General features: G+C 41.4%; 1 protein-coding gene across 3 annotated transcripts in view; it reads right to left on the bottom strand.

Annotated features, from left to right (window-relative positions):
- Positions 1-7,828, bottom strand: part of MAATS1 (MYCBP associated and testis expressed 1) — a 30,559-nt gene extending 22,731 nt beyond the window's left edge. The window contains exons 1-6 of one of the 3 annotated variants that reach the window (XM_027878898.1): positions 7,747-7,828; positions 7,011-7,083; positions 4,741-4,892; positions 2,562-2,645; positions 1,221-1,289; positions 112-293 (exon numbers count right to left, since the gene is read on the bottom strand). In XM_027878898.1, the coding sequence (XP_027734699.1) occupies positions 112-293; positions 1,221-1,289; positions 2,562-2,645; positions 4,741-4,868 (463 nt within the window). In that variant the 5' untranslated portion in view covers positions 4,869-4,892; positions 7,011-7,083; positions 7,747-7,828. Of the gene's footprint in view, positions 1-111; positions 294-1,220; positions 1,290-2,561; positions 2,646-4,740; positions 4,893-7,010; positions 7,084-7,555; positions 7,679-7,746 lie in introns of those variants that run through there. The other 2 variants (XM_027878899.1, XM_027878900.1) reach the window with 2 other exon arrangements.
- Between the last annotated feature and the right edge of the window lie 5,784 nt (positions 7,829-13,612).

Genomic DNA, 13,612 nt, shown 5'->3' with positions numbered 1-13,612 from the left:
CAAAGGACTGTCAAACCTGGCAACAGACTTGAACCTAACACTGAAAAGAAAAGAACCTCCTCCTAAAGAGGTGACATGATTATTATAATTTATCTTAATTTCACAACTTACCCCAAGTGAGTGTAGCAAGTGTCAGAAGTTCGGGGACTGAGCCACTGCGAACTACATATTCAGGAGAATAGGGATCCGTCTGGGCTTCACCATCCCTGTAATCTGTCTGCGTGCCCAAAGTTCGGAACATGGGGCCAAGGACATGGCTGTCTTTTGTACCTGAATCAACATATGACTCTGTCCTAAAAACAGATGCAAGAAGGAAGAACATTGGTCTCATTCATTAAAAACAAACAAACCAACCCAAAAAACCCCAACCCAACCCAAACCCAAAATAAACCAGAAATGCAACAGTCAGTCAAAGGGAGGATATCCAAATGTGTTCTATCTTAACATTGTTCCCATTGATGTTAACTCCATTATCTTTAGTAAAAGCAGACTGAGGCTTCACTGAGTCCTCTGAAACACCCTCCTTAGGTAACAAATTCAGAAATCCTCTGGTTTCAGCGCTCATGATTATTACATACAAATCTTACCTATGTATCCGTTCTAAAGCATTGCCTTCAATGGACACAAAAAGTAACAAATGGTTGACTGTAACATGAAGGACTACTTCAATTTAGCTTACATGTTTCTCTTGCTAACAATTCCGGAATAAAAATTTAATTCTTATATAAGTATGTGCAATTTCCATTGACTCTACTAGGAAATGAATTTTGTTGTGACCTCAAAATTTGATACCCACCGAAAGCCATATTAGACTAATTCATGGATGCTCTACAACACTGAACAGTATTATATCAGTCACACAGATTGTAATAAAATACCAGAAGATTTTCCAACAATATTGCTGTACTTGGGAACCTTCTTTGCTATGGTATCTCTTCTAAGATTCAGAGACACTTAGCTTAGGCCTCATAAGCATAAAACACTTGAGGCACATGTCTTTTACTCAGCAAGCACTATTTATATACTACAAGCAAATCCTGAAACAGTCAATCACCTGTGTCCTCAGTAATTCTCAATGGCGAACAGACCCTTACCTCTTAACAAGTTTTTCCCCTTGGTTCATTATGAAAAATATTGGTCACCAGCTAAATAGTTTCCTGATCTTTTTCTGGTGAGATGTGACCCATTACAATAGTAATGTTCCAGAAGTCACTACTTACTTTGTCGTTTCATAAGCAACATCTAATGGAACATTTACTGGAAGCAGCTTATCAGAATGGCTGAGGAAGCTGAAAAAAAGAGAATGAACATAAGAGATGAGTGTTAAAGACCATTACGGTTTAGAAAAACTGCAGTCCACTAATTCCAGTGGAGTTACAATGATTTTACACAGGTTCTGTAGTTGCATGTTTAAGAATTGGACCTGAATATTAAAAAATTCTTTCATAGCTAAAAAATAATAGAGTAGGATTAAGGACAAGATTCACTAGTAGGATTAAGTGTTACTGTTATGTCAAAGAAGAAAGCAGAATTGCAAAACAAGACAATAATTAAAATTAGTTTTGAGTGTGCTCACAATATTTTGTGCATGTTTCACTAATTAGTTTACTTTTTTCACTTCGAGTTTTTGACAGGGTAGTTTTGGGTTTTTTAATAACAGCTTGAAACCCTGAAATGAACTCCCACAATTAGATGATAAGGTAAACTGTTTTGGACTTATCTAATTTGATTGTTTCCTTTTTTGCAATATTTTATGAGGTATTTTGAAAGTGATGGGGCTCAATTAAATACTGATAATTCCTTCACAGGCATTCTTATACTTTGCATATTGAAGTTCGCTATCGATCTCCCTTAGCCTTTGGAGACTTTAAAGCTTAATTTCAAATTGCAGAAGATAACATTGTTCTTTTTTAATTGTTGTTAAAGGAGCCATAAAGGACTTCAATTTATTAAACTTGGCAATTTTTTTATATTTAAAGTGGACACAGTGGCCAATAGGTGCTGATTAAAATGTAATTCAAAGTGCATATGACGAAGTCAAGAATGTTTATATGCTAGCTGTTGGTTCAGATCTCAAGTCTGTTGCTGACCTGCAGTGTCATTCTGGAAGGAGCAGAGCAATCCTGCAGTAGAGGACACTGATGAAAATTTTATCTCCCTTTGCTGCCTTTCTGCTCCTGGCAGAAAAGGGGAGTTAAAAGGTTCCATCTCAAAAAGACAACTTTCTAGGGGTCTGGAGAACCACAGTGGCTTTGTAAGTATCCTTTTCCTTTGCACAGGAGGATCTACAGCCCAAATCTTTCTACAAACAATTATTAAGTACAGAATGCCTGGTATATTTGTCTATATGGTAACTCAATGGCTGGAAATTTTGGAATAGTGTGAATTTTAAAAAGACCTTATGATTTAAGATTTGGTTACTATTTAAATTTTCTCTATCAGTGATCAAAGAACAAACAGAAAATACAGAAAAAATACTAAAGGCTCTGGCCTTTACTTAGGTGCTCTTTAAACTGCACAGAAGCAAGCTTCTGACTGTTTTAAATCAGCTCATTCCTTACTGTACAAAATATTTGTAGCGATTCCTTCCATCAACTTCAGGATCTTCATACACAATCTGAGGTATCTGAAGAGAAGACTGAGCTCTGAAAGCCAAAATACAAGATATAATTTAAGAAGTACATTCAGAGTATTTCTGACCTTTTTTCCTTATGCCCTTTTTTAAAAATCTCTCTCCTCTGTTTGCACAATCCAACATGCATCATACTATTGCTCCAAATCCCCACACTTACACAAGCAATTATATTTTACTTTTTTCATACTCATGTATATAACAAAACAGTTTGACACTTTACATATATTGCCCACTATGTATTGTCAAGAAATGGTTATTTGCTGCCTTTATTAAAACTTTCTTATGTCCTTGTTATGGAAGGGATTGGCCACTTGTACATGCTTGACCTTGTAAAGTAAACTACTTCTATTGGGAGTGAGGGGAGCAAGCTCGTTTCCTTAAGAGTGAAACCCTTTTTGTAACAGAAAATACGTGTGAAGGAGTAGAATGAGCAAAGGAGAGGACTACCACTTTCTACCTTGTCTAAGTCCTGCCAGCTGTGCTGTGGAATCTGCAGAGCCACAATGTGGTTACCTGCTACAGGAAAGCCTAGAGAGAGATACTTCACTACTCCCGTGACACACAATTTACTGCCAAGGTAAGTTTAAAGTCATCTCTTCCCAGGGCTTTCAGTCATATCACATAATGAAAGAGAGGGGAGTATTTTGAGATGCAGTGTGGTAACCTGACATACTTGCTCAGCACTAATCAAACTATTATTGTGAAGTTGTGTTTGTAATTCAAGTGAGTTAATTGAGCTGATGGCTAGTTCCACGAGCTGACTCTTTAAATATCAGACTGTTGCTCATTCCAGATGGAATGTTTCATTCAGCACAGGTGGGCACTTATTCTTATGATCTAACTTTATTAGCATAAGCTGTTCATCCTATTATGGTATAGTATAGGCACAATGGGATCCCAGGGAAATAGCCCTTTTCATTCCACAGATCCTGCCTCTTGCATGTCCTTGACTTATATTTGCTGACTTTGCTGAAATAAATGAGCATTTATTCCTGGTAACCTTGCTGAGGCAATGCTACTACTGAGAAGACAGCTGGGAAATATTCTGTCTTCTGTATCAACAGCACTGTCAATCAGTGCAGGTTGAAACAGAGGGGATGTATTTCTCATTTTTTTGTTAATTGCAAGACATTTTGCAAATACATGTTGTTGAAATGTAAATCAATTTTAAAGCAACACAGATGTCAAGTAAGCTGTTACAGAATAACAGGCAAAATATAAGAAGCCACTGAGGTTTCCATGTGCTGGGGACAGTTTGAAATGGTGAAAATAGCAGTAAGGAAAAAAATACTCTAAAAATATTTTTTTTATTATGGAAATGAGAAGAATATGCTTTTGAAACTGAACAAAACCAGGTGTGAAATCCACTCTATCACTCTTTAACATCTTTGATTACCGCCTGGCACGTGGTAGAACTCAATTACCAGCAACCCCAGAGCATGCATCATCTGAAAAGCCCATGGTCTATAGTTTGTTAAAGCAGAAAAAACTTTGAAAACAACTACCTAGGCTGATGCCTGCAGTCTTTAATACAGCTGTATGAGGACTTAAAACAATGATGTGGTGGAGCACAACACATAAATGCTTTTTTGTTTTGTTGTTTTTTTTTTGTTTGTTTTTTGTTTTTTTTTTAATATTTGCTGAATCAGAAGCCCAAATGGTGATGCCAGGAGAAAGTTCAACTAAGAAACTCCTGCACCCAGCATGTGGTGCCCTGGTTCAGGCCCCAGACACCCTTGAATGAGCAGCAAAAACAATCTAACCAGCTGCAATTGCACAGGATTAAAATGAAACAGCTCCCACTGAAGTAACACACATGAGTCACTGAAATCTTCATAACTCATCTGATCTATAGGAGATTGAAATAAATCTCTTTTCTTTCACAGTAACCACTGCAAAGTAGATAGCACAGGGATGAAGGAATGTGCAACATCCACCCTGTAGGAAACAGATGGGTAACCATACTCCACAACAGCTGCAATCTCTTAATTTCGAGGGAAATATAAGTAGGAGCAAATTGCAGTCATCTCCACTTCAGTGTGCATGGGCTTTTGTTGGTTTTGTTTGTATGTTCATTTTAAATTATCCAACCATAGAACACTTACACAGCAAGCTGCTGAAGAGCCTCTATGCCCTGCTGAGCCCTCCATCTTCGAGCAATAAATGCAGGCAATGGATCTTTGCCCTTCAAGCACAAACTGCAGGCTGGGAAATGAATCAATCCAGTAGCCATACTTCTGAATATAGGTGCTTTTACCTAGTGTTTGAGTGGACACAAAGAAGAGAGGCAGTAATTTAGCTATTTCCAACAGCACTAAAAAGATTAGAATTTCATCCTTCTGTGATTTACAGGACATTTGTGATGGGGAAAGAAGGCGGCATACGTATGCTAATGATGTCAGCTGGTTAGATGGTACTTCTCAAGATGTGGAGCATACCAGACTAGCAGCAGATGCACAGATTTGTCTTCCGGCTGTTTTCCAGTGCTAAACTTATACTTAAAATCGAAGGGTCTAACGCTTTGTTACATAAAGAAGTTAGTGTGCAGTAACTGTGAATGTGCAGCAATGTGAACTTCTGGCACATTACCCCATGTAACTCCCTTCTATTTCTAGTGCTCCAGAAATTAAGTAACATATTCCACTTAGAGAGTAAAGTTACATTATTTTATACTGTAACAATTTTAGCATTTGTTAAAAATATCTCAACGAGAGCTAGCACACAAAAAATGATCACATTAAAAATCTACACCCTTCCTTTTAAGCACTAATTTCCCTGGGTAGATATGCTTTAAATCACTAAATTTATGGCTGCCAATAAATCTTTGCAATCGTGACTCAAGTGTAAGCGATGAAGCTATATTGGCTTGAGCTTCTGTAAAGACTGAAATCAGAACTGAATCGTGAATCGCCCCTTTCATTTCAGTAGGTGCTAACCCAGATTCATATAGGGTAGTGGTGACTCTTCAAGTGCACCAACTCACCAGAGTCCAAGACAGTAACAGCTGATGAAGATATAGGCACCCTACCCTACCATGAGTAGCTGCTTGCTGTGCATGAGACTGCATTTGGTTTCATTTCTCTTCAAAGGGAGTCCAACTCCATAGGGAGTTTGGAATACCCTATCAACTCCTATTACAACCTCTGCCCATCCCAGTTTGTGATTAACGTTGTAGGGTTTTGAATTGCAAATTACGCACTTGCTGATTCATTTTAAAACATGATTTATACAAGTTGGAGTCTGCCACCATTCTTATCCACATCATTACACCTATGAGATTACAACTTTAGTGACAGTATGCCTGCTTACTTTGTCTGGCCTGAACTGTTATCACAGCCATACAGTAGCAAGGGTCTCTCTGATGACAGGCAGTATTCCCAGATCCATGTGCATGTCTCTCTACAGAGAGGCAGACAAACATGTTTTTTTAAAATGCAGATATAAGGAAGAGTCTGAGATAATGGAGTAAGAGACATCCAGAAACATTCTTCAAAAACACATTCCTTGACTCCAGTGTTGGAAAGCTGCTCAGGGATTTTCTCCTTGCTGTACAGCAATGGAGTTTGAGTTCAGAATATCTGCCTTGCAGCCCCAGTCAAATGCATAACTTCAGGAGGATTCTTTGTTTGAAATCCAGTTCACTGTGCTGTAGTACCAAGCCTGTTTTCCTTTGGCGCTCTCCCTATATGCAGCCTGTCCAGACGTCAATCACTGCCGTCTAAAGGTGCAACTGCAACTCCCACAGACATGCCCTGGCTGGTTTTAAACCAGCTAGGGGGCAATACTGATAGCAGGGGAGCAACTGAAGTAGGAAGCTAAGCATAGGCTATCTAGCTAAGGGCGTAGCTAGGAATTTAAAGTGTGCTAACCTAGTATGAAGAATCATGATGGATTTTCAGTCTTTATAGGCTGCTTAGCTGTTGCTACCTATTTCATTTTAGTCCAAGCATGTTATGTTGATCTGTAGTGTAAGTATATCCCCAGGTAAGAGAGGAGGCATGGTGTGAAATAACACTTTTTAACAGCTCTGCTTGGACAACAGCCCAACAACTGTCCAGCTGTTTCATTAGATCTAAATAATATATACAAGCTATATTTAACGGCATTTGGAGATAGTCTATTGAAGATGCTGAAATTTAGGAAAATACTCAGAACATGAAACTGGGTATTTCTTGGCTCCTGTTACCGAGTCACCCTAGGGTAGCAATCATGGTTACTCCCTCTGTTGTCTTGTTTTAAATAAAACTGCTTCCGTTGCTTTGTGTTTTGCTGTACTAAGGGAGCAGCTCAGGACTGAGACATAGTTCTTATCCATGTGTATGCATACACAGAAAAATACATGTGCACATGTGAGCTGCCTTTGGCCAACACCTACCACTTTATCACCAAGTTGAGTGTGGACATTGACTTTGAATGGTCCTTCTCACTTGACAGTGTGTGCAGAGGGTCTGAAAGGTAAATGAACAAATGGAAGTAGTTACATATTTGAAGAATCAGCACAAATCGTCTGGCTATGCTTCCCTCCTTAGAAGTCTGTCCATGAGAGACTATAAAACAAACTAGGAAAGAAAAAACTGACATACATGCCCCTACATCAAAGAAATTCCACCACTACACAAATGAGCCTCAGAGCTGAAGTACTAGTGTTCAGTGGAACATGCTCGTGAAAAATCTAGTAGAAAAATCTACTTTCTTTGGAAGCTCTGCCAACTTAAATAGAAAACGTGAAGACAATGAAACATTAAAATGTGCAATAGTAATCAATGGAAGTACCATATTGTACATGATGCTCCCCTCTGGGACACAACGCTGGCTTTGTTCCAAGCTCGCAAATGTTTCATCGTCCCAGGCCTCTCCCGGTAACTTCGCTACTACTGCCGCCAGCCCTTATTGCCTTCCCGCTCCCGGGGCGGCACCCACCTTCCCGGCCTCGGCCCTGCCCTCCCTGCCGAGCTCAGCGACAGTCCCTCGCCCCTCCGACAGGGGAGGCCCGGGCAGAGGCGGGAGGTCCGCCCGGGCAGCACAACCGCTTCCCGGCCCACACCGCCCAGCCCCGGCCTCGGCCCCGCTCCCGCGGAGGGTGTCGGGCTTGGCCGCACCGCTGCCGGTACCGTGGGGGCAGCCGGAGGTCCGGCCGGGAGCCCATCCCCGCCGAGCGGGACTCGCACGGCCGCCGTTCCCATGGCCACGGCCGGCGGGCGGGGCTGGGCATGTCCCGCCCCCGCGGGACGTTGGTGCGGGAGGGCCGCTCCCGCTCCCCGTGGGCGGTGGTGGCTTCTCGTGACTCTATGAGGGGGTGGCCTCGCCCCTGGATGCGTTTACTCCTGCTGCTCCCTGCTCCTCTAGTTCCCCGTCCCCGCGGCTGCCGCTGCGGTTTCCCGCTGAGCCTTCCCGCCTCCATGTTGTGCCGCCGCCGAGGAGCGGCGCTGGCGGGGGATTGGGCTGTATATTGGGGAGGAAGGGGCGGGGAAAGGAAGGACACACATGTTTTAGCTTTTCGACAGCTGAAGTTGTTTTATGTGATGCTCCCCAGTCCCCCCCGGAGTCTCGCTTAGTGCTTAAGAAATCTGGTTTAGCAGTTATGGTTAAGGACAGGATTCAAGCCAGGGTATTCTCATTCCTGGCTTTGCTTGTTATCACTTAGGACTTCTGCAGCCATAAAGTGGTGAAAGCGAGTCTAGAGAAGGGCAACGAAGCTGGTGAAGGGTCTGGAGCACAAATCGGCTGAGGGAGCTGAAGCTGTTCAGCGTGGGGAAAAGGAGGCTCAGGGGGAACCTTAGCACTGTCTACCACTAACCTGGAGGGAGGTCAGAGCCAAGTGGGAATTGGTTTCTTCTCCCAGGAAACTAGCCACAGGATGAGAGGATATAGTCTTAGGCTGCACCAGGGAAGGTTTAGGTTGGACATTAGCGGGAATTTCTTCACAGAAAGGGTGATTAAAAGTGGGAATGGACTGCCCAGGGAGGTGGTGGAGTCACTGTCCCTGGAGGTGTGAAAGAAAAGATAGGACATAGCACTCAGTACACTGGTCTAGTTGGCGTGGTGGTGTCCGGTCATGGGTTGGACTCGATGACCTCAGACATCTTTTCCAATCTAATTGATTCTGTGATTCTCTGACAATAGGCTTGGTATTTACTGCCCAGAGGGCCTGCAGGTATTTCTGCATCTGTAAAGCATCTGGAGAGGCCTGTACAAAGCATTACAAATAAACATTTCGTTTTGCAAAACACTGCTGTTTCCAGAAGGAGGAGGCCATCCCCTTCTATGAGAAACAAAACTGGAAGCTTCTTCATGCTTCATGTTAAAACCAGAAAGGGCTAATGCTTTTGTGAATGTAAGGAGATTTGCAGGCAATGCTGCCTTGGAATAAGACATAAAAAGCAGCGAAACTGCAAATGGGCTCTCTCCTCTGCCTCCTCTGACTTCTTGAAGCAAGTCCCCTATGTTAGTTATGTATAAAACTGTATATCAAAGGGTTATTCAGAGCTTGCTAGGTCTGACATGAAATTTTGGCCCCTCAGTATCTCACCACAGGAGAGCAATCTTAGGACTGTTGTTCCAAATTCCTTGGCTCTGGGAATTTAGTTGTAGACAATTCAACTTTGAATGCTGGTTTACTTTCTTAAAGGCCCATCACTTGCTGGAAGCAACTTAAGTTATTTGGTCAAAATGGGTAAATTGAAGGTGTGGGTCTGAACTATGAAATGGTGTTGCAACTTGAATTTTTCCAAGAGACATGTGTAGGATGCGACTTCCCACAATGGATTGATCCATGCCCTGAAGATATCCAGCAGGTTGTAAAGGCCCTCATTTTACTAAAGAGCTTTACATTGTGATACTTTATTATAATTACTGACACGGGCAGCAAAAGTCACTTTTTAGTAGTTGCCCACCATTTCTCATGATCAAGTTCAGTTTTCCTTTCTTGAATCTCATTTCATTAAAACTCCATGACTCCATGCTGAAATTTTCCATTCTGAACATCTGCCTTGAGGTAATGAGGTGTGTAAACTGTACCTTGGCCAAAAAATTATTCTTTGTTGGCTCCTCCCTCTCACATTTTTCCACTTTAAGGTTTTCAGAGATGACTGGATAGAGGTGGCCTGGACTTTTTTTTCCTTTTTTTTTTTTTTTTTTTTCCTGATGTGGAAAGGAACCAAATGGAAACCAAGTTGAGAAGGAGCAATGGAATAGTTAAATGCGTACTTGACAGTACTACAAAATGCCAGGGGGTAGCCTAACAAATAAATACTCTCTGGAGTTGTGGAAAACTAGAAAGCTGCACTCCCACTATTTAACTGCATTAAATTGGATTAAATGTAAGATGTTGGTGCCTTTTTTGTTCTTCACCATCAGCTTTCTGGCTCCACTGTCTCTGATCTGTCAGCACTGGCAGCTGAAAGACTATGTAGGGAACCAGTTCAGGAGACTGATGTGGCTGAAAGCTAATCTGTCAGAAAATAAAAGTTTTCAGGTCACTGCATAGCTGCCTGAAGACTAGTACTCACTCATGGGAGGTGACAGGTATATGTGGCTGGCTGAGCCTAAAAGCTCAAGGTTCAGGTTCATGGAACTTGCTTAGATTAGAGTGTGTGCATGTAAAATATTGGCTAATTTTTAACTAGTATTTCCAAGAAATCTCTGTGAACTACAGGTGTGGAGAGTGGGCAGCATTACAAGTGTTGGAAGTTGTGTTGATTATTACTATGTAGATGTTCTTTGCCTGAAATCTTCATATTCCTGTGGACCTGAAGCTGTGTCAAACCTGGCCAGTGCCCCTGGCACACCGGTGTATGCTGTAGAATACACTGCCATGGCAAAGCTGTGAGGTTTGTTCTGAATATTTATTTATTTGTTTATTTATTTTTAATGTAAATCAGCCATTTCCAAAGGAAAAGACCCCAAAACACAAAAGACTGTGAAAGTGTTTGATCCCAGGCATTAAACTTTGGCAACCTAGTCTCTGACCTTTCCCCTTTGGAAAAGGGCTCAAAGCTTATCTGGCAGGTTAGTCTGTCTGTGTCAGGGATATATCCTGTTGCTCTGGTGAAAGTGAACTCAAGGCAACTAAACTGTAAGCAATCAAAAAAGATTCCTGTTTTGTACAAAAGAACTTGATTGATGGACTTTCTCCTCAAACTTGTGGGCCATAGGGTTGGGTTGGTTTTGTGGTTTTGTTTTTTGTTTTGGTTTTTTTTGTTTGTTTGGTTGGTTTGGTTTGTTTGTTTACTTTTTCATTAATTATTTTTCCAGAACATGACTGTGTAGCTGAGCTGAGGTGCTATCTGATTATTTTTTTAATAGCCACTTGGCTCTAGGGGACACCAGGTGCTCAGATGTACGAGTAAAACTGTCCCCACCCTTGTGAGTTACTGCTGGATTAATTTTGCCAGTGCATAGCATGTTGCAAAACTGCAGAAAAGTACACTTCTTTAGCTGCCTGTGACAGAGGCTGAGCCAAATGCATTTTACCTCACATTAACCTTGAGATAAGATGGTGTAATTTGCTGCAAGATGAATTACTGCTACTCTGTTGACAGACTTGTTATGCTGTGATGACTTGCTGATATGTTTGAACTGTAAAATCAAAGGGAAGTAGAAAATTCAGGCAAGGAAGGTAGGATTAGTCACTAGTTGAGAGCAAATAGTAGCTGGACAAAGAAAAGATGGATTGGACATGAAAGTGTAATTTTAGGGAGAAACTTGGCTGGCTAAGCAAAGAAAAGTTAGTAGGAGAGTGGGGTGGTAGAGAACCAGTGTGCAAGGGGTGGAGGGAGAGACAGGGTGAGCAGCCAGCAGAGCAGAACTGAAGTGGTCTGGACAAGAAAATGGGAGACGTAGGTGAGGATCTGAAAATGTAGGGAAGGGTGTGGAAAGACAGGATTACAGAAGATATGGCAAAGAAGTTGAGCTAAACAGATGATGAGTCTCTCTACTCTGTTTTCCTTCTGTCCTCTAAAACCTAGGAGATAAATGGGTTTCTTGTACGTAAATTTTACCCTGCAGTCCACGAGGATTTGTGAAACGCTGGCAAGATGTCGTCCATCTGGCTTTAAGCTTCATTACATAGAGGTCCTCTTCTGCTGTTAGCAGGTGTCAAATGACAGCACTGTTGTTGGTGCTGAGTGCGTGTGATGCTTCGTGGTGACATTTTTCTAGTTATTAAAAAACCCCACAACTTAGTTACAGGCAACAAGGTTATAGCATTAAAAGCACTGTTGAGGCTTTGATGGCAGGAAATTCCCAAAGTTACCTATTTAAAATTAGTAACCGTTAGTGTGTCATTTCCCATTTTTGCCACAAGATGTCACAATTCCTCCACGTATGGTCCCATCCACCCTAGGCTCTAGCCTGAGCACCCCCAGTTCAGCTCTTGTATTTAAATGTGAAAGGATATAAAATTAATTCGGCAGTTGGACTCACCCAAGGTAATCGCTAATTTCCATTCCCTGGCCAATCTGCACATGATTTACTAACTGTGAATAATAAACACCTTTTTCCAGGTGTGTGGTTCAAAAGAAGCAGGAAAGCAGCAGCAGCACAAGGCTGCAGTCAACGTGGTTGCTAGGTTCTTAATCCAGAAGAAGGGAGCCTTCCTTCCAGCCCACCAGAAGAGATGGTGTAAGAGAGTAAAGTAGAAGGGAAGAGGAGGAAGATGTGGTCACTATTCCCAGCAGACAACAGAGGTAAGTCTCAAAAAGATGTGAGAAGACACGTGCTGTGAGAGACTGTTTTGTGGATTGAGACCTTGTCTCTGTGCTGACCTTTGGCTGTAGTAAGGCATTATATCCACTGTGGAATACCTCACTTGTAACTTATAACATCCTTTGTAAAAATGGCCTCAGAGTACTGATGGCGTTAAATCATGATGTAACTTTGCAAAGGGGAAGTCTGTGCTTAATTAGTGCTGTTTTTACTAAGAGCCATGCTAGGAGAGGTATCTTCTGGTACAACTGCTGAAATGGAAAAAAAAAATAGATGAAAGTCTTTATAGGAGACTTGTTCTCTCTTGCTTTCTTATTCTTAGTATGACTGTTGGCACATTTCCTGTACTAAAAGCAATATACAGATGAGGATAGCTTAAAAAGTCAAAGTTCAAAAAGAATGAAGTGGTAGCACTTTGTGATCACAGTTAAAAGATTCACTTCAAAGCCTGCTGAAAGACTTCTGTAATGGTTTTGATTAACATTTAAAAAATGTAAAAAAGAAGGCAGAATTAAGGCAATTTCCAGCCTATGGTTCAGAGAAGTCCAATCTGTGTCAAAATTTAAATTTTAACAAGATTTCAGGCATTCTCTGAAGGACATTAATATACTTAATTTCACTTGGATGGATTAGTTTTGGATGAGATTCTTAAAGAATAGAGATGATATTTGGATGATTTGCTGGGCTGTAGTCAGGCATGTTGTCTCACTTCAGCAGGAAAAGGATCTTGGATTGAACTCCCTAGGAAACCAGTGAATTCATGGTGTTCTTACTCCTTTCATGTAATACTCAGTGGAAAAAATGTCAATACCATCATGTTTGTTTGCAGGGTTCAAGATTCAGTGTGTTTCGACACTTTTCTGGGGAGTGAATGTTTGTGCTTGTCTGATCTGAAGGGAACATCAGGGATTCCTGTGACTATTTAAGCCACTCCCTTCATGGAAATTAAATACCTGGATAGAAGTGCTATGGAGATTCATTTCATCTTATTAATATCATACATACACTTCCATACACTACACTCATATTTACTCTTAAACAATTATTGCACATAATCTTAATCCCATTTATTAAAGCTTTCCAAAAATCCCATTTACTTATCATCCTTTAATTGCAATCCCCCTAATGGAGGTCAGGTGAGGGCTGGCACACATACAAGGGCACGGGGGTGACCTACCAGAAGTAAAAAGGTGAGAAAGCAGTGAGAGGACACTCGGGCCATTGGAAGAAAACAGCTAGCATTGGATAGGGGTTTAACACAGCCTTTTGAAG

This window comes from Empidonax traillii, unplaced genomic scaffold, assembly GCF_003031625.1.
Source record: "Empidonax traillii isolate 1590-97213 ecotype Southwest subspecies unplaced genomic scaffold, ASM303162v1 scaffold46:size3806547, whole genome shotgun sequence".
Classification (NCBI taxonomy): domain Eukaryota; kingdom Metazoa; phylum Chordata; class Aves; order Passeriformes; family Tyrannidae; genus Empidonax; species Empidonax traillii.
Note: the sequence above shows the minus strand (reverse complement) of the source record. Positions and strands in the feature narration are given on the sequence as shown.